This window comes from Polypterus senegalus, chromosome 12 (assembly GCF_016835505.1).
Source record: "Polypterus senegalus isolate Bchr_013 chromosome 12, ASM1683550v1, whole genome shotgun sequence".
NCBI classification, from domain to species: domain Eukaryota; kingdom Metazoa; phylum Chordata; class Cladistia; order Polypteriformes; family Polypteridae; genus Polypterus; species Polypterus senegalus.
The window spans coordinates 56,640,164-56,662,179 of record NC_053165.1 but is presented as its reverse complement, the minus strand read 5'-3'; the positions used below and the strand labels follow the sequence as shown (position 1 = coordinate 56,662,179).

Here is a 22,016-nt window from a genome sequence, read left to right as displayed (position 1 = left end):
CCTTCACCTATGGTTCTGCATGTGAGTTGATGGCTGCTGCTGAATTGTTCGGTTGTCGCTTTCAAGTGTACCGAAATGGCCAAATATTTTACACCTTTGGACAACTGCCAATGCCTCTTAAACATCTTAGATTGACAGGTGACGATTTCAGTAGTGGACACTTTGATGTTTATGAATGTTTAAACTCTCAAAAGCTGGATGTGAAGTTATCGATGAAACTGGTTGTATACTTACAACGCTCGACAGATGCCGAATGTCACTTCAACACAAGTCCTGCAAATACTGTCGTAATTGAAACAAACCATGAAACTCAAACCGATTATGACAGCAGCAATCCAAACTGTGAGATTTGAGACAAGATTACTGTTCACATGGCCAACTGTACGTTACATGCTCAAGAGTAAGCTCAGCGCACAGCTTGGTCAAATTACAACTGGAGGGCCGAACTGACAACGTGGCATACAAAGAGATCTTTAACAAATAATTATTGGTATATTTTCACTCAGTTTAAAAAGGTTTAATTTTCTTCTTAATAAAAATTTTAAGCCAGTACTTCGCCGCTGCGAAGCGCGGGTATTTTGCTAGTTGTACATAAATCGTAAGCCTACTACTACTACTAATTCAAGTTGGAATGGTTTAAGCAATTTGTTTCTTACAAAGCATCAGGCACTGTACTCAGTTTCTCCCACCAAGTCATCTAAGATGGTTGTTTATTAAACTTCTTTCTACTCATTAGGGGAAATACATTTTTTAATGTAGGCATTCCGAGACCTGCTTTTTTATTGCACAAAATTCCTGTAGCTGGGGGTTTGTCTGATGATTTTCCCCATTCATCCCTCCATTATAACACACACTTAAAGAAACTGAAGGCCATAGGGGCTGGACCCAATCTCTGCTGCATTGAACACAAGGTAAAAGGCAACTCTGAACAGGATACAATATTAACATAAGCTGTGTGTCTGTTTTTAAGCTAGCTACTGTCAATACATTTGATATGTTTTTGTTCCCAGTACTGTGAGAAAAGACTGACTATAAATGAAGCAAAATTCTAAGCTCAAAAATTTTTGTGACCTCAATGTTTAACAGATACAATGCTTTTTAAAATGACATTTACCCTAAAAGGAAGTGATAAAAATATTAGCTTTATTGAAAATCTCAGTTTAATTGATACACTTTATTCTCCAGTCATACTGGGGTCAATTCAATTCAATAAACTTAAGTATGCCAGCGGGTTTAAAGGGAGAGACCCTCTTTTCAGCTCATGATATTTAAAAATAGTTCTATTATTGCATCTAGCATTTACTTCACGCCATGTGAGTATTGTTTAAATTCATTTTAAAGCACCATGTTACCAAAGTGAATCTTCAGCAGTGCACTCTGTGTTTGGTTTACTGCCTTCAAAGCTATCAAAGCTGTTCTAAGAAATGCCAGGCAGATATTGTCAACATATTGTTTTCTAACCATTATATTTAAATATATTCTATTGGAATTTTAGTTTTATGATAAAAAGAAGCTTACTGCAGTCTAATTTTTGTTGTTTTTAAAGCATGCATTATGTGTTTTGACAGGCGCAAGCTATTCAACATTGAGCAGCTTGGCTCAGCTGTGACAGAGAAACAAGAGAAACAGTAATTGTTTCTCAAATTTAGCTCAGATTGTTTTTGTGGCCAGTGATCTCAGCTTCTCATGATCAAGGCTCATAATTTAGTACATATGTCGGTTTGAGCTGTCTCTCTGGAACAGAGAAAACATCTGACCTGAAGTGTACTATGAGAAACATTCACTCACTGCTGCCTTTTTCAAGTGACAGGCAATCAGAGAAGCTCCAAGAGATCTGCTTTAAAAAAATGATAAACAGTTGAAATCAGGCATACAGGCCTGTAGGCAATGTTTGAGATATGATGACAGCATTTGCAGGTGTAAGACACAATTGCAATTCATGATTAAAATGCAAAGTATTTTAAGAAGCTAGTATTTTGACATTCACTGCTCTACATTTTGGTTGTGTGGTATCAAAAGGTTAAATCTGCCCCTGACAAAGACTAGGTTGCATGTTTTTTTACCAACAGCATGCACAGAAGTGTTGTGGTCAGCACCCAGTCTGCATTTCCATCCTCAGTTTACAGCTGGAAAATGTTTAATTGTGGAAGTCTTCTACACCAGTCGTGGTAAAAGCCTACTTTGATGAAACCATGAAAATAATTAGTAATGTTCCTTGCAAATGTTACATTTTTATATTGTGTTCTTTCTAGTGCCTGTTGTGTGGGCTTTCATTGCATCACAACTTGCTTCACTCGCCAGGGTAACATTTCCCATCATTGGAGAGCTTCCACCCAGGTTCATCACCTGTTACCAATCGCAGTGGAAGATATATAAATAGCCACCCACTTTGCCATAAACAAGAACCTTTGCTAAACTTACCATGAGTATTTATTGTTTTCTGAGTTGGTCAATTGGGTTACTAATTTTTGTTTTAGTTTTCTTCTTGCTCTTTGGCTTTGTTGTTTCAGTATTTGTCGATCTCCCAGTTTAGACCCTTTTCTATCTCATGTCTCTCTACTGCTTTCCCCTGTAAAAAATCTTATCAGTTTCCTGACACAACAGAAAACCACAATGGGAGCCATGTTGTTTAATGTGAATAATAAAGTAAAAGAGGCCAGTATGAATTCTATTAAAAAAAAAAAAAAAAAGGTTACGGACATCCAACCTACGACTTACGAACGAGGCCGCAGCTGCAACGCATGCACCTCAGTAACTGCCGCTCCATCATCTTCAGCTTGGGGACCCTGTAAGCGGTGGCTGGAGGGGGGCAATTTTGCTGCTCGTGCAGTGTACTGTCCCGTGGGCAGCTAAAGGCGGCAAGCGGTTTTACTGCCCGCCCATCACACACGGCTGCCCCATTTGTTCTCAGTGGGCAGATGGTAAAGCTACAAGCGGTGACCTGGCTGTGGCTGAACGGGACGGCAGAGGGTAGCATTGTAGTGTGCTTCGGACGGCTGCCTGTTGAATTGGGGCGGTGGTGGACGATTCACAACCCGCCTTTGACTGTACTTGACTGTGTAGTGAACCTCCTCTCACCACCCCATTCATTCTCAATAGCAAGCCTACTTGTACTTTTACACACATAACAGGAAGTTGTCTCTCGTCAGTACATCAGACATGTTAACAAATGGTGTCTTCCTGCTGTGATAGCGTGTACTGTGCTGTGCAGAAGAGCTCATCTCAGCCTTTTGTCTTCACCCTTCAAGAATGTTTCTGAAACACAAATCTGATGCAAGTGCTGGTGATACAGTAAAGAAGAGAAAAAACGTCACCATGACAATAAAGTAGAAATAATAAAAAGGTCAGAGAGAGGTGAAAACTCCATCATTCATTAGCAGAGCACTTGGTTACAGTCGGTCAACAACAGCATTTATTAAAATAACGTACCTGTTCTGACTTACACACAAATTCAACTTAAGTACAAACCTACAGTCCCTATCTCGTACGTAACCTGGGACTGCCTGTGTATACATTTTGTATGAGACAGATTCAAAATGCAGCAGCCAAGGAATGGTTATTCACTTTGTACTACATTTTTGCTACTATTATTTCAATCACAAACCTAGGGCACAATCCATAGATCAATTTAATTTAGGAGACATAAAAAGAGACTTTACAGCCTAGGTACAGCATTAGAAAAAAATGCTCATTGGGATATCTCTCTGATCAACTGCATTTCCAAACAAAATCTACACATTCAGTGGGCAAGGGGTGCACTAAATGACCACTTGTGAAAAATGGGCACAATCAACACGACGTTACATCGCAGAATGTAAAGTGTCAAGCGCAAAAAATATAAACTGAACTGAAAGTTCTAAACAAAGTGTTAGAAGAAACAATGAAGCACTAAAGCATACACAAGATTTATTACAATATTATGATTAATTTGTATCCTGAACACAATATGCTTTTCTGTAGTGCATATTGCATGCGATAATTCAACAACAGAACTCCTGTAAAGGAATAATGCTCTTTAGGTTAGGCCAGAAATTGAATGGCTGAACAGAAAAGTACCAGTACCATTTACAAAAGTTGTAATCATTAATCTGTTACAAAAAATAACTTATGAAGTTGGGGTGTAAATGTGAATTGTAAGTTGTACAAAAAGAAAATGACTACAAAATATTTAGGAAATGTATTGTTAAAATAGTGCCAATATTATTAGTAGGAATACATATAAACCAGATACTATTAATGAAATAATAGAGTGCTGACAATTGCAAATAATAATTTGCTAGTTTAACAAGAAACAATCACTGTTAACAGCATGCAAACACTAAAAGATTGTATTAACCTTTACTTGTAATCCTGAAATTAGATGTAATATGGGACCCTCCGAAGACAGGGCCAGAGTACATTGCTATTGCACTGTGATGACCATGTGCTGACAAATGCATAAGTAGATAACCTCATGCTTGGCATGCTAAAATTAATATCAAGGTGTACATTATCTTTTTCAATGGTTAGTAAAATCTTCCTTTTAAATGTGATCGCAGATAGCATTCCCATTTTTTGGTATGTAGGAATAGAAGTACAGTAGACCCCCGCAAAGACGCGGTTCAGGGTTTGCAGACTCACTTGTTTGTGGATTATTCCTTAGAACCTAACTATTAATTGTTAGCGGAAAGCACAAACATCCTTCACAATTTTTTATGTCTTTTTTTCGTGGCAATATTCTGCTGTAGAGAGAACTGGAAACAACCACTGAGGGAAACGCAATGTGGGATGGTGAAAGTAGCCAATCCGAGAGCGCTGTTCATTTCTCCTTGCTGCTGATTGACTGCTGCCATGTAATGCGTCTCCAGCTGCGTGTCCTCGTGTTTTCCTTTTTGTTATCGTTTTCATTTTGTTTTTCTTAAACGCAAAAGATGTCACCGAAGCGCCCTGCACTTTCTGAGGCTTCTGGTGCTGAGCCTAATCACCAGAAGAAATTTAAAACACTCCAGGAGAAGGTTGAACTACTGGATTTGCTCTGGGAACTAAAAAGTTATGCTGCAGTACCGCACCACTATGGCATTAATGAAAGCACCGCACGGTACATAAAGAAGAAGTATGAGGCAGCGATCCGGAGTACCATATCTGTAAGTTTCTGTGATAGTGCCAAAAAGGCAATGACCGTAAGGAATAAAAATGTCATCAGGATGGAATCACCATGATGGAACAACAACTTCCTATCACAATGTTCCTGAAACCTTTAAAGAAAAGCCAGCATGAAACCTCACCAGAAGACCCGTCCAAAGATACGACTCCTCCTGAAACACATGAAGAAGAGGTGCCACCCGAGGAGTTGTAAATCTTCTGCCTTGTACTGCACAGCTACTTCATCATCATCATCATCAATACCATACATCTTTGGTGAGTACCCATACATTTTACTCTCCTTTAATTAAATTATGGCATATTTACTCTACTTATAACAAAGAAAACGACAGCGCATACCATGCATGAATGACAGTACGTATCGGTAACATCGGTATTTTAAATTCTGGTGGGAGACACAGCAGTTCAGTACTGTACAGTAGACGGTTTACCTTTACATTCTTTTTTTTAGGTAATGTATTAAGCAGAGTTTGCAATGAAATTAAAGTGCTTTGAGGGCATATTTAGGGTTTAACCTATAAAAATAGGCATTTAAAAGGCATTTTTAACCACATCAAAAAGTTGTGGTTTTTCACAATTCACGGGTGCTCTAGGAACGTAACCCCTGCGAATTTTGGGGGTGTACTGTATATTAAAAAAATGTTGAAAATAAGTATTATTAATCATTTGCCACTCAAACTCTGATATGAATAACAATGAAAGAAAAATTACAAAGAATAGTTTAAATATAGGACAGGCAGCTATGCAGAGTTCTTCAACCAAAACCACTTAATTGTTTTTTAATAATTTAATGATTATTAAATAATAAAAAGTGAATATAACATTAGTTTCAAATTAATTAATACATAAAACAATCTGCTAATGACAATAAAGGCATAAATTCATTCCCTGCTTGCTACATCAGAAATCATACTGCTAAACTAAATCTTTGTTTAAACTGTACCTTTTTCAGAACGCTTAAACATGTCATTCAAAATAAGGTGTTAACAAATCTCTTAACTTGTAGTTTCCTGCCAACATTTAATGTGATCTCATGAAACATTTTTTGTTCCTGTGTTAACAGCCATGTTTATGCATGGGGAAGTTATAGATGTGTGCATGGAATGCTTCAGGGATTGGAATTTTCAGTGCAGGCCATGATAATTATTTTTCCTGAGGCTTTGTTTTAGACCGCACAGGTGACTGAATACATTGACTAGTGTTTGAGCATGAAAGATGCACAAACACTGATAGGGTAGGTTAACCGCAAGGACAATAACTATATTCAACGTGTGGAAGCAGATTTGTTTTCAGAAAAGTGGAGGGCTGAGGCATCAGACAAAAAGGCAGTGCTGAAAATGATGAAAAACAGTTTCTCAGGTGTACAACTCCTCTCAGTCTCTGTTCTTACTAGATAAATTAACATTAATAAATAAAATTCTCAGAGCTATATGGGCAGATATAGTTATTCTTTTTAATGACGCAAATGAACAGAACTCTGAAAGTGAACTTGCTTAGATTTCCACAGTAAAGCAGTGGTGTGCACTGAACTGACAACCTTGTACTTTAGCGTTTAAAGTTTGCTTACTAGGCTACACTTTCTACACTTCATTATTTATCTTACAACTTAGTTCTGAACTGAAATGCAGAATATTTTTTTATGGCAGGGACTACTTAAAACAAAGAGTAACAGGCTAAAGGTGTGAGAAGCTGCTATACAAATAAAAATATCTGCTATGCTTTAAAGAAAAAATATGATACAAAGAACAGCAAAACTTACATATGTCATCCACAGCTGTGTAACTAAACATACTGGGGGAGAAAAGGTGAATGATTTCATCAAGGATTACATCTGGAGCAGCAGGGAATCCCAAAAGGATTTTTATTTTAGTAAATCATCTGAATTTTCATAAGCAGGACATCAGTGATAGAGACTGCAAATTACTAAAGTCGGGAAGAATTTTGCATGGTTGCCATAAATGAAACATGTTGAGGAACAGTCCCCATACAGAAACAGTAGTGCTGCTGACAAGTTATACACTATAATCCATCCAATTAACACATTGAAACGAACATGCCAAAGGACAGTGGATTTGGTATTAGTTAATAAACAAGCACATGCCACCCTTGTAAAGCTCAGCAGCAAAAGAGTGGAAAATCACTTTGACCACATATTAATGTTTCCAAAAATCATGAAAAAAGAGGAGGAGGAGGAGGTCAGAAGCATGTGTAACGGTGTTATATACAAAAAACATGTTATATTTTAAAGGAATGTTTAAAGTTCTGTAAATACAATTGTCCTCTATTATATCTCCTCAATGGTGGCACACGAGTCTCATGAAGAGGGGTTAACTGCTGTCATTTGCTTTGTAAATAATTTTAAACATTTTTCATGCAATACCCTACACTGACCCACTAATAAAATAAATAAATTTGTTCTCTCTCCACACTGAAGCAACAGTAAAATAGGCATATTAAACTATCCTGATATTCATGATGTAATTTAAGCCAGATGGTTTCTACACTGCATTCCAGGTAGTTGAGGTAATAAGGGAGTCCAAAGATCAGTTTATTAAGTATATAGGTTTTTTTTGTCTAAAATAAGTGATGAAGGTACAATTAATAACTTGTTTATATAGGTCACTTCAGAGTACAGTACACCCCCAAAATTCATGGGGGTTACGTTCCTAGAGCACCCACGAATTGTGAAAATTGGTGACTTTTTGATGTGGTTAAAAATGCCTTTTAAATGCCTATTTTTATAGTTTAAACACTAAATATACCCCCAAAGCACTTTAAGTTTATTGCAAACTCAGCTTAATACATTAATACATTACCTACAAATTACCTTACATTACCTAAAAAAAAGAATGTAAAGGTAAACCGTCTACTGTACAGTACTGAACTGCTGTGTCTCCCGCTAGAATGTAAAATACCGATGTTACCGCTATAAGTACTGTCATTCATACAAGCACATTTTCTTTGGTATGCGCGGTCATTTTTTTTGTTATAAGTAGAGTAAATATGTCATAATTTAATTTAATTAAAGGAGAGTAAAATGTATGGGTACTCACCAAAGATGTATGGTATTGATGATGATGATGATGAAGTAGCTGTGCAGTACAAGGCAGAAGATTTACAACTCCTCGGGTGGCACCTCTTCTTCATGTGTTTCAGGAGGAGTCGTATCTTTGGACGGGTCTTCTGGTGAGGTTTCATGCTGGCTTTTCTTTAAAGGTTTCAGGAACATTGTGATAGGAAGTTGTTGTTCCATCATGGTGATTCCATCCTGATGACATTTTTATTCCTTACGGTCATTGCCTTTTTGGCACTATCACAGAAACTTACAGATATAATACTCCGGATCGCTGCCTCATACTTCCTTATGTACCGTGCGGTGCTTTCATTAATGCCATAGTGGTGCAGTACTGCAGCATAACTTTTTAGTTCCCAGAGCAAATCCAGTAGTTCAACCTTCTCCTGGAGTGTTTTAAATTTCTTCTGGTGATTAGGCTCAGCACCAGAAGCCTCAGAAAGTGCAGGGCGCTTCGGTGACATCTTTTGCGTTTAAGAAAAACAAAATGAAAACGATAACAAAAAGGAAAACACGAGGACACGCAGCTGGAGACGCATTACATGGCAGCAGTCAATCAGCAGCAAGGAGAAATGAACAGCGCTATCGGATTGGCTACTTTCACCATCCCAAACCGCGTTTCCCTCAGTGGTTGCTTCCTGTTCTCTCTACAGCACAATATTGCCACAAAAAAAAGCCACAAAAAATTGCAGAGGATATTTGCGCTTTCTGTTAACAATTAATTGGTTCTAAGGAATAATTCGCAAACAACTGAGTTCCTGAACTGCGTCTTCGCAGGGGTCTACTGAATGCAATTTGTAATCATACCAGATGAAAGGGGTAATCAAAAAGTATTAAGCCTGAAGTGAGATATTCTATATTGCTGGTTTTATAAGTAGTCAAAGATCTGATTTGTGAACTAAAAATATATAAATCACAAGTTTCTAATATTTGTAGTTTATAGTGTAGTTTTTTTTTTTTGCTTTATAATCATTTCAACATGGATGATTATAACCGGAAAAACAAACATTGTGCTCTTACTGAATTTCTAACGATAGAGAACATTATACTTTTTTACGTTCATTCTCACCAAGTCAACATGGACCAGTCTCCTTCATATGTCCGAGTCAAAAGGTGGGCTGGAGAGTTTTGCTATGGCAGGACGTGCCACGAAGATAGCCATTGTGGATTGAATCTCAATCAAGAATCAAAGAGAGACAGTCCATAAAACAGACATTATACAGACTACTTATGAGTCATTAAACATTAACATTAAAAAATAAAAATTATGTGGCATTAATGGAATTTCACGTGAAATTCAGGCTTAAAACGTTTTGGTCACCTCTGTGATTCATGAGTGAAGCAGTTTTAGGTTCCCTCAGAAGTGCAAAAATGAAAATGTAACTTTTGTGAGGGCACAAGGTACATAGCAGCTGAAATGTGATAAGCAGTGAAGAGCAGCCTTTACTCATACTCATGTGTCTCACATTGCCACTTCCTCTTTCAATTGCGTCAGCAAAGTCAATCTCGCCAATCAAACCAAAGCCGAACTGACTGAACAGATTGTTCTGACAGACTGGACACAAAATCTGACCTTAGCGTTTTATTATATAATAGATATGTTATTGGTGGACCTCAGTGACTGCATGCTTTTGTATCTGTATTAGACACTTCTAACATTATTCTATGACATGGAAAATCCCTAACATCAGAATGCTTGTTGAGTCATAAAGAAATTACTTTCCAGTCCTTCGGTTTTGTTCTATTTTTCTTTTTCAAATATGGTATTGAAATAGATTCTTTATGATGAACACAAATAGGTACAAATAGAACATGGTTAACTTTTGATTCACTTGTTATTTGCATCAAGCTGATTAGTTTACTTTGTTTTGCTGATTAACAAAGACTCTGAAAAGTAGGCAATTAACAGTACAAACAGCAATCATGGGTTTCTTTATTTGAACAACTGAGTGAGAAAAAATTAAAAAAGGCCCCATTAGTTGCAACAAATAACTTTTAATTAAGAAAAATGGTTGGAACACTGTAGCCCTCCAGGAACTAGGTTCGTCACTCTCAGTTTAAAATGACATACCAAAAAAACAAAATTACTGATATTTGCTTTTTTATATTTTAATTTTCCAGATTTAAGAGAATAACTGCTTTTTTACAATATTTTAAAAATTCTGGTTCCTAGACGGCGTGTTGGAGCCCCAAAGTGTCCATAACAGTGGCCCACCACAAGGGATGCTGCCACCCAATGTACAGGGGGACAACCTGAAAACCATGAAAGGCAGCCTTCCACTGTACCTCAGTTCTACTTGGCCTCCCAGCTGGGAAAGAGACTGCTAACCATCTGGTTTGAGATGCCATATAGTGAAATGTAATAAAAAAAATAATTTAACAAACTTGATTAAAGGTTTCCAAATAAAACACAAATATTGCTTGATAAAGTAAATAACAGCAATTATCCTTTTATGCTGCTATATACTCAAATAAGAAAATAAATATTCACTGTGGCTCCTCTGCTCACTGAGCCCTCATAGTAGTTAGTCCTCCCTAAACACACTTGCTATTTGTCCAATCGTCAGTGTGTATTCCACTATACTTTGCACATTTGCTTATTTAAGAATTTGCCTCACTCGCTGTTGTGTCTACTAGTTATTCGGTATGGTAACCAATGTTACCTTAAATCAGAGGTATTATTTAACAAAAGAGATGAACATGAACAATATCATCAAGCTTATTGATAACTTACCCATGCCACTGGTCATGAGGACCATTCTATCTTTCACTCACACAAAATAAAGTAGTTTAGTGACTGTCTTTTACAAGTAAAACACAGCTTTTACTCACGTAACGGCCAAAGTGAGTGTAAACTGCTCGAACTGCACCACTAAAATTACAATGACTGCTGATGCCAACTGGAATACAAACAGTTCTGTGGAGTACTTTTTTGCAGCTTCGAGTACCAGAAAAATACATAATATAGAGGATATAAAATTTATGCAAGAATGGAAAATAAAATCCAAATTAATAACATAACTATAGTGAGACATCAGCATAGATACAGTCTAAGGGAGACTGCTTGTAAATGTTTCCGCCAGACCCTGTACTGGTTCAGGAAATGAACAGTAGGAAATGGAAGGGCAACATTACCTACACTTAGCCTGAATTTTAGATATTATATCTGCACAACAACTGAATTTTGATTATATTTCAAGGTAACAACACCCTTATTCTTAGTGCAAAAAAAGTAACAGGACACAGAGCACAATTATCTGTAAATTGTGTGAATAATAGCTCATATTTATATAGCACTTTTCTCGCTACTCAAAGTGCAAATAAATGACAATTCAAGATTAAAATCAGGACAGATAATGTTTTATCAAGTGTCACATACACAGAAACACCTTAGAATATCATTTTTTGTTTGGCCATTAACATGAGAACCATTTTTCACGTTAAGACCTGCTATCAACACGTGTTTACTTCTCTAACATGTCTATAACATTATGATAGACAACATTTGGGAAAGATCTTTGTTTTTCATTTTTCTGAATACATATATGCCAGATAACCTAACCTTTGAACCCTGGTGAGTAACTCATACAGACACAATGAGAGAATGGACAAACTACATAGATACTGACTGAGCAGGAATTCCAATCTGGCTTCTTGGTGCTGGATGTCAATAGTGCTACTCTCCAGCTTTTACTTTCAGAGAGAAATCTTTCAATTAAAAGAAAGTAAGGGAAAGTAAAAATTTTAATATGTTGCAAGTGACCATCTTACAAAAAGTTTTGGCCATCTATACATCCATATTCAGTCCAACAGTTTAGGGTTCGTAGGAATGAAGCCTCTTTCTGAAAGCAAAGACCAAAAGCAGATGGAGTGCCATTTCACCACATGGCTCACACTAATGCACACAATGGGCAAGTCAGCAGTCACCATACCAGCAAATGTTTGGAATGTGGCAAAACAACACACACAAATAACGGCATACACACTCCACACAGATAGAACAATAAAGTTCAAAGATTTAAGCAAGAATTGCTAAAAGAATTTGAAAATACCAAAATCCCACATGGGTTTCAGTCTGACCAGTGACACATAAGCCTCGGAAACATTTTTGAGTAAAATGAAACCAGCTAACTACTGGACACTCTCCAACAAAAAGTGGTTCAATATTTGATAGAGAATTCTTTTAAAACTTTACTGAATAGGGTGTCACAGAGCAAGAAACAAACTTCAGTGCTAGTGTACTGTTTTTTTAATGGAAATGTGGCCTTACTGTGCAGACCTTATCAACTACAGCATAAGGAATGCATAGATTTATAGAAATTTGAATTTTAATATTCAAATATCAAGTACACCAAAAGTTAATTATTTAGTCAGTCATTGGCACACTACTATAAAATAAACATAATTTATTCAAATCACTTAATTCAATTCAGGTTGTTGGGGGCTTAAGTCTTCTTAAAGTGTAAGATTAAAATGTTGGTCCATCTGAGGTGTTTCACTCACCTCCAGCATATACTCCCATGTTAATCTGGTATCTTATCAAAGCAATGAGAAAAAGTCTGGTCTAAAAACTACAGTTGGTTTTGCACAAAAAGCAGACAGTAATAATTAGGCTTTTGCTTCCGTCTGGAAACATCTGCAGTCTCCATATATTTTATTCTATGTCCATGAAGCTCTGTCTGAACAATAACACCTCTAACATTGCATTTTTTGTAATAAGCTGGGCTATTGTAAATGCACACATGGCATTTTTAGCTGATAAGGTCTGTAATGAAGAGAATGAAGCAGAGGACAGGTTGCATTAGAAAGCAGGAAAACTTTCTCTCTCCTTCTCTCTCGCTCCCCCCTAGGTAATTCATAACACTAGTCACACTTTGCCTGGTATCTGCCATAGTCTGTTTTTCTTTCTTTTGGAACAGTGAATGAAAGCCAATTTGGAGTGTTTTTCAGTACTTGAATAATTATCATGATGCATAACTTCAGTTTCACCTTTGACCTTTCCAATTCACTTTAGACGATTCAGCTTAAAGACTTTACTTCGATCACCTTGATTCATCATTCCGGTCAGACAGATCCCACATGGTACCCGTTAAAGTTGTCTCAGTGTGCAAAACCAGCCTTCAAACCATTTTTCATCTTATAAGACAATGTTCATTGGAGGGGAAGGATAAATATTATGAATGTCTACTTATATTTTCTGCAGAATAGCAGACCCCATGATGTAAATATGTTTTTACTTATATATTTAGGAACTGGCAAGAAGCTGTTATATCAAAACTGCTTTTAGCAGCACAGTCAGTTCCAGCTTCGGCCACCCTTGAAAACTATAAAGGTAGCTGGCTGGAAAATAAGTCCAGATTGACAACAGGGGTAACACCTTCACTAAAAAAAAGCAGTGACAATACAAGTTTATGGCACCCAAATTAAAATCAAACATTTTTACCTTACAACGTCTATGTATTTTCAAAGGCAAAGTGTTTCTAACGCTTCACATGAAATTTCAAGCAGGAGACTATTGCCAGGGTTTAGATACAGTAACACTCTTTAATACTAGACTGAACATCAGCATCTTGATGGGGGTGACTGATCTTGTTGCAGTCCACAGCTCAAAAAAATGAAGTGCACTGATTTCTCAGGAGCAAAAGAATACCAAATAGATTTGCCAGTTATTTTGAGAAGAAATGCCTATAATAGTTCAGAGCTGCAGAACTTTTCTCTGGAGATACAGTATGTCTAGTTGGGCTCTCTCACATTCTATTCAGTTATGCCTTGGCTCTGTCAGTTAATCTGCTGTGTTTTTTACTTTCTCATTTATGAAGTATAGGGAAAGTATTGTAATCATCTAAAGATTTGATGTCGAGATTTTGATAAATCTCAACATTTTAGACCTCCCCGAGTCCAAAAATACCATTTTTGGAATTATTGTCTGTTTCTGTCTGTGTGTGTGTGTGTATAACACACGATAACTTGAGTACACTTTCACTTAGGCAAACCAAATTTTGCATACAAGTATTAGGTACAAAACATAGATTTCTATCAACTTTTGGGCTATTACCGTTAACCGGATGTGGTACTTTACCTTTATTCAACTTTACTTCTATAATAACTGTTCAAAATATTATTCATTTGATTTGATGTTGATAGTTCTTTAATGTACATAATATAAAAATATAATCATTGTCTTGCGGTTTACTCCTCAAATATCCAGCCCCATATCTGAGTACACTAGAAAGTCTAGGGGAGACCACTCTCGATTTTTTCTTTTTTAGATTTCCTTGTTTTTTTTAAGCTTCAAAAAGCATTTAACACTGATCATTGATTGGCATAACAAACTTAACTGCAATGTACAGATGGATAACAGTGTTGGCTTTTTCAAAAATGCAAGGCTATGTATTAATTAAAAAAAATGAGTAGTGTCATCAGTTTATCTCAGATTTATTGTTACATGTGACACATTCCAATTTTGTGGAAGTGATTACCAACATTGCACACTATTTTCCCCTGAATTCCTATCATGTTAGAAATTTCAGTCAGCTATCTTTTAAGTGCGAGTAGTCTCATAAGCTGATTTTCTGATGCCATTATCAAATTTCATGGACACTAATCACAGTATATTGTGCATTAGGTTAAAGTTGTTAGGCTTATTTTTATATTTCTGATTTCAAACATCTAAATATCATATAGCAAACACACATACAATTAAATGGCCAATGACAAAAGCATCTTAAGAAACCTTTACTGGATGAACGGAAAATAAACACAAGCAATGGTAAATTATACAAGAATATTAGAACAATCTGGTCGCGAACAGGCCATTCAGCCCAACAAAGCTCACCATTCCTATCCATATAATTCTTCTAAAAAAACATCAATTCTAGTTTTGAAAGTCCCTAAAGTCCTACTGTCTGCCACACTACTTGGTAACTTACTTCAAGTGTTTTGGTTCTCTGTGAAAAGAAAATCATACTAATGTTTGTGCAAAATGTATCCTTAACAAGTTTCCAGCTGTGCCCGTGTTCTTGATGAACTCATTTTAAAGTAACAGTCTCAATCCACTGGAGTAATTAATTACCTTCAGAATTTTAAACACTTCAATCATTTCTCCTCTTAATCTTCAATGGCTTAAACTGAAAATGCTCAGCTCTTTTAATCTTTCCTCATAATTCTTCCCCTGTAGCCCTTGAATCAACCAAGTCACTCTTCTCTATATAGACTATCCATCCATCCATTTTCCAACCCGCTGAATCCGAACACAGGGTCACGGGGGTCTGCTGGAGCCAATCCCAGCCAACACAGGGCACAAAGCAGGAACCAATCCTGGGCAGGATGCCAACCCACCGCAGTCTATATAGACTATATAAATCTAATTCACTCTGTAAAATAGATGGGCCGTAATTGTCCAGGTGTCGATCATACGAATACCAATCGGACCGATTGTGTTTGTACAGTTTGAGCACATATGCAAGTGATGATACTAATGTGCAGTGCGAGAAGTACTCACCATGATTTTTAATCACACAGTATATACCCAGCATAAGACTGCCATTTCTCCCTTTAAGTTTGCAGCACCGCAATCAAAGTGCATGGGTTCAGTTGTCAGCACTACGACCAGGGGCAGAGCAGAACAGACAACCAAGAAGAGAGCCAGTACGCATCTCAGAGTGTTGCTAACCATTGAGTTATGCTTCTTCCAAGAGCTTCGCTAACTTTCTCCTTCCATTTTATAACGTGATCATGTTTCTTTTTTTTCTGTCCTGTGTCAAGTCATCCGTCCACACTATTGCTTATTGGTGCTATTTGTGTGGCCTGTCAATCATATCTACTGCATCCTCCATTTGCATGAGGCATGCTTTCAGAGTAGCCAAGAGCATGCAAGTTAGCACAATATTAATAAATATTGACAAATAAAAAAAATTTGCCAACTGATTTTCTTTTTCCTATAGCATTAACAAATTTCAATCAAATCCATCAAGGCATTTTTGGGTATTTAGTTTTCTATATTTCTTCTACCCCTAAATTTTGATATATTGAAATGTTGTTTCTTAGTAGACATGTACCAAGATAGATGTACAAGCATGCCGAATTTCAGTAAATTATTTGGTGTGTATACACACACATGCACACATTATATATATACAGTGGTGTGAAAAACTATTTGCCCTCTTCCTGATTTCTTATTCTTTTGCATGTTTGTCACACAAAATGTTTCTGATCATCAAACACATTTAGCCATTAGTCAAATATAACACAAGTAAACACAAAATGCAGTTTTTAAATGATGGTTTTTATTATATAGAGAGAAAAAAAATTCAAACCTTCATGGCCCTGTGTGAAAAAGTAATTGCCCCCTGAACCTAATAACTGGTTGGGCCACCCTTGGCAGCAATAACTGCAATCAAGCGTTTGAGATAACTTGCAATGAGTCTTTTGCAGCGCTCTGGAGGAATTTTGGCCCACTCATTTTTGCCCAGTCTCTTTCTTATGGTGGAGTCGTGAACACTGACCTTAATTGAGGCAAGTGAGGCCTGCCGTTCTTTAGACGTTGTCCTGGGGTCTTTTGTGACCTCTCGGATGAGTCATCTCTGCGCTCTTGGGGTAATTTTGGTCGGCCGGCCACTCCTGGGAAGGTTCACGACTGTTCCATGTTTTTGCCATTTGTGGATAATGGCTCTCAATGTGGTTCGCTGGAGTCCCAAAGCTTTAGAAATGGCTTTATAACCTTTACCAGACTGATAGATCTCAATTACTTCTGTTCTCATTTGTTCCTGAATTTCTTTGGATCTTGGCATGATGTCTAGCTTTTGAGGTGCTTTTGGTCTACTTCTCTGTGTCAGGCAGCTCCTATTTAAGTGATTTCTTGATTGAAACAGGTGTGGCAGTAATCAGGCCTGAGGGTGGCTACGGAAATTGAACTCAGGTGTGATACACCACAGTTAGGTTATTTTTTAACAAGGGGGCAATTACTTTTTCACACAGGGCCATGTAGGTTTGGATTTTTTTTCTCCCTAAATAATAAAAACCATCATTTAAAAACTGCATTTTGTGTTTACTTGTGTTATATTTGACTAATGGTTAAATGTGTTTGATGATCAGAAACATTTTGTGTGACAAACATGCAAAAGAATAAGAAATCAGGAAGGGGGCAAATAGTTTTTCACACCACTGTATATATATATGTGTGTGTGTGTGTGTCTGTATAAACACACACATGCAAATACATATAGGGTAACATTTAAGAAAAAAAAACAACATCATTCACCATTGCTGACCTTTAGGCAATTTTGTCCATCTAGCTTCCAGATCTTAATTGTCTTATCTGGTGCACCAGAGACACCTTGTAACTTCTCCGAGTCAAAGTCAAGACTCAAGACTGGCTCATTATGACAGGAAAGAGAACACAGCTGACGCCTTTCTGATAAACTCCAAAGTGTGAGAGAGCCATTCTCATATCCCGCTAATAACAGGGGATCAGGACCAAAATCAGGCTGTGGAAAGAAAAAGATGTCAACAGTGGAAGCAAGGGCAGTAATTCCAAAATAATCAGCTGTTTACTTCATATACTAAAGCATCAATCTTGCATAACTTTCAGCATCACTAAGAAATAATTAGTCTAGTACAGATGTCTGATAATTCTGAATTTGCTTTCTTAGCCATGTAAGTAGATTAGCACATTTAGAGGACCAAAGCAACAGCCGAAAAATACAGAGAGAAAGAGAGAGAGTTTTAAGAAAATATAAAAAGCTATCAGTACAAACACCTCTTTAAATCATAAACTTAAAACAAGGGGCTCAGGATTCAATCTGTATTACAGCAAAAGAGAGGCCACATGATGTATTACATTACTAGAAAAACTGTCTCTGTATGAAATTTATAGTTGGAGATGTACAGCAGTATGTGTAGATGCCCCTTAGGGAAACCATTTATCTGGCGCTAACCGCAACAGCATGGCTTTATGAACGTGAGGTCAAATAAGTTACGACTAGCCTCAATACTAAGCAACTAGTTTGTCAACTAAACTGGACATCATTTGGCCCTAGGTAACTGCAGCTCATTAGTCCACTTGCATTTTATACACATCAAATATAGTATTGAAATAAATTAAAAAAAGAAAAAATAAATAAATAAAACAAACACGCAGAGTATGGCCCCTTACTTCTGGACGCCTGCTTGTCGGGCACCCTGACTAAATGTTTTATTTACAGAGCACAAATATAATTTAGTGAAACGTTTTGATTGATGATATTGAGGGTCAAAGGGCAGAGTACCCTGGGCGGATGCCTAATTTATAATATCCGTCACAGTCAATCTTAAAGAAGGTGCTTTAGTGGACAAAATGTTACACTTCAGGAAAAGACTCATCATTTATTCCAATGGCAAGTAATGTCATTGTAAAGCAAAGGGGGTGGAGGGTGTCTCATTTGAATTACTAAGAGAAATTTTACTCTAGGATAAGACACTACAGGAAAGTCTCCTAAGATTTTATTTTTTGTCCTCCCATGTAATCACAAGGCAGTTTAAGCCATTGTATGATGACAATTCTGCAAACCAATAGGTGAAAACACGGTGGCATGTCATTCAGGAGGACATCTCAGTGAGGGAAAAAAAAGAAATAACAGAGAAGACAGTTGAGTAATTTGTCAGCTACTTATATATTACAGCAACAGCCACATCTGGAAGTTAACTTACATTTTAAGCATTTTTTTTCCACTTAAGTGAAGAGGGCCTTAAAAGTAAACATATATCTATGTATATAAATAATATAAAAACAGAGAAATGGCAGTGTATTAATATACAACATTGTGTGTTGTTGGAATGGAGAATCATCTGTTAGGTAACACCAACAGACAAGAACTGCACACAAACACATCCAACCTGCATAAATGGAATGTAACAAATGATCAATGAAGGTCTTCTGTAGTCATTAAACTTTAGCCATTATGAAGTATCTTTCAGACTGCAGTGAGTTTTTCCAAACTTGTGAAACATCCATTATTCCTAATACATTAGAACATGTACAGGATATCTGTCAATTCTAAACTGTCCACACAAATGTGAGAAGTTGCCTTACCATCCTTCAATATAAGCTCCAATTGCCAACGTGCTGTCTGTAGTCGCTAAATCTGGTCTGATAACTGTTAAAACCTGCATATTTATTCTTACAATTGTGTTATAACAATGACTATTTAAGATGGAATAAAATGTTAAACTTATAAAAGTGTTAAAAGGAAATGTGTATAAAAAGACTATTATGAAATAGAAAGCAAAGAAGAGATTTCAGAAAAAAATACCTTTTGACTTTAGCATTATAATAATGACTAAACAACTAGCAAATCTACAAGCAAAAAGTTTAACCTCCTTCAAAAAGTTTACATACAATTATGGTAGGGAAAAAAGCACACAAAAAAAAAAAAGTACTAAAACAACAAAACAGCATTCTTGCATTTATTTGATGGTCATAATTAGAGATCTACCTTATTCTTACAGGATTCATATATTTAATATTATACGGAAAAGGAATAGTCATCTATTGAAACAAAATGGCAAGTTCAAAATTCAAATTAAAAATCTACAGCTCCAAGTGTGTTAACTGATTATGCATAAAAATCAACTGAAAAAATATTATGTACTGTATATATAAATTCAATTAAAGAAATTGAGGTAGCATATCTTCCACAAAGAGGTGGTGAGACAAAACCTGTAGTTTGGCTGCACACAACTTTCTCAATATTTGAATATATTCCTTGGCTTGTGGTGTGAAAGGAGTATTCACCTTGTTGGCAGCTTGTCAAACTACCAGCACTCGAGCCTCTCTGACCAAATATTAACCTGCGGTGTCAAGTTAAGGAGCAATGATTCAATGGAAAGTAGTTTTAGTTCTTTTAATACTAGGAGATAGTCAGATATTAATTAAACTGCACAGTGCACACACAGTTCTCAGGTATCATTTCAAATAAAGCTGCAGCCACAAGCATCTGACGATGACTTTGCTCTTTCATTACCAGCTTTGATGACTGCTGTCATTCTCTTGTCTCTCTCTCTCTCTCTCCCCCTGAATACAACACTTTCTTAACTCTGTGCCAGTTAGACAAGCCTTACCTACTCTTTAAAAAAAATAAAACAATAATTAATCAATAACATTAATTATAATTTTAACGTTAAAATGATTCTGTGACGGTTTACACAACACCAGTCAGTTCTTAAATCAGTTTATATAACACGCCATGATTCATCTTCAATTGAAGAACTGAGAAGCTTGAAAAAGAAGGAAAAAAAATTATCATAAAGATGACTTATGTGAAGCTGTGGGCAATGGGATTCATCCATTAGTCTGCTGAATTTCTTCTTGACAGCTATAAATCTAAGAGCATTTACCTGCCACAGGCGTATACACATTGGCATCCCCATCTTAAGGCTTGGCTTTAAGGTGCACACTTTCATTCTGGTAGCAAGATCCAAGATTTGAACCTGGAAAAAGGACAGAATGAAGACTATCAATACGGACCTAACCAGATTCAGGCGTTTTGTGTCCAGATATTTTTGCACTGTATTTTTGAGTTCTAATATACTGTAACTAACATTAGTTAATTATACATATCAATCAAGCAAACCTATGAAAAGAATGCAGTAGATCTTAAGAAAGATTGAATCCTCAAAAGCACAAACATTAAAACTAATAACAATGACTCCTAATCTGCAAAACAAGAGAATCTGTTGAACACGATGATAATTCTTTTACTTTGGTCTTTATTCATTTATGGTCATAATCCCCTCGCGTCTATGCAGAACGAAGAAATCACTGTGCTGGGAACAATAAGGCCCCAAGAATACCAAAGACCTTTTACCTATAAAGCTTAAAAAGATTTTAAACAACTAAAGTTCTTATGACTTTTTACAGTACAAGATTATGATTACAACATTATGGCCAGTGTCAATCTTTTAACATGTACTTTCTTCTACATTTTAGTCACCACTGGAATATAGTGAGACAATGCAGGGCTCCTTTGTATATCACTAGTGGTACGCATATACCTAAAGTTGAGAATTACTGATAGAGTACTATAATACTGTAAAAGCATTGTCCAAGATTGTCATAAATATTCCTTCACAGTTACTCTGCCTCCACTGCCCCTACTATCACCAAACCATTTTTAAACTATTGCCATTTCCTCTTGCACCATTTGTCTTGTTTAAAAAGAAAGAGATAAAGAGGAGGAAGTACTCCACTTAGTGTGACCTACAAAAAAAACGAAAAAAAAAACCAAAAACACACACACACACACACATAAGTGCATGAAGCTTGCATTTAAAAGTTCAATGACTGAAGCTAAAGTGGCCATGATAAACAGATGACCTTACAAAAAACATTCCACAACTGCCCCAATTTGGCATTATTTTGTGTTAATGCCATCTAATTTAAATCACATTTATATTTGCGGTCAAAAGAAATTCTTGTGGAGATTCAAATATAACTAATGTATTGTCATACTTGTGACTCCAACATCTACTGCACTTAAATTTTGTCATCAAAAAAAGTCTATCATTAAAGTAAGGACTGCTAAGTATTTGCCAGAATACCAGATGGCCTTCACTTACTGTAAATGATCATTTGCCAAATTAGTAAAGGTAAATTGTTATTGAGAAAAGTACATATAAATAAATATCTCAAACCTTTATCAATAGCATATTTTGAACACAGAAAATATTACTCTAAAATTTTCATCCTATAGTTCTACAATAATGTTTTTATCTGAAGTGGGTAACTTGTTGAGGACAGTGGAGTACTTCTCACTTGCTACAGATA

General features: G+C 36.4%; 1 protein-coding gene across 2 annotated transcripts in view; it reads right to left on the bottom strand.

Moving 5' to 3' along the window:
- gnb1l (guanine nucleotide binding protein (G protein), beta polypeptide 1-like) overlaps window positions 1-22,016 on the bottom strand; it is a 63,518-nt gene that overhangs the window by 6,765 nt on the left and 34,737 nt on the right. For both annotated transcript variants that reach the window (XM_039771512.1, XM_039771513.1), the window contains 2 exons: window positions 20,588-20,680; window positions 17,485-17,700 (listed from right to left, as the gene is read on the bottom strand). In XM_039771512.1, the coding sequence (XP_039627446.1) occupies window positions 17,485-17,700; window positions 20,588-20,680 (309 nt within the window). The remainder of the gene's footprint in view (window positions 1-17,484; window positions 17,701-20,587; window positions 20,681-22,016) is intronic.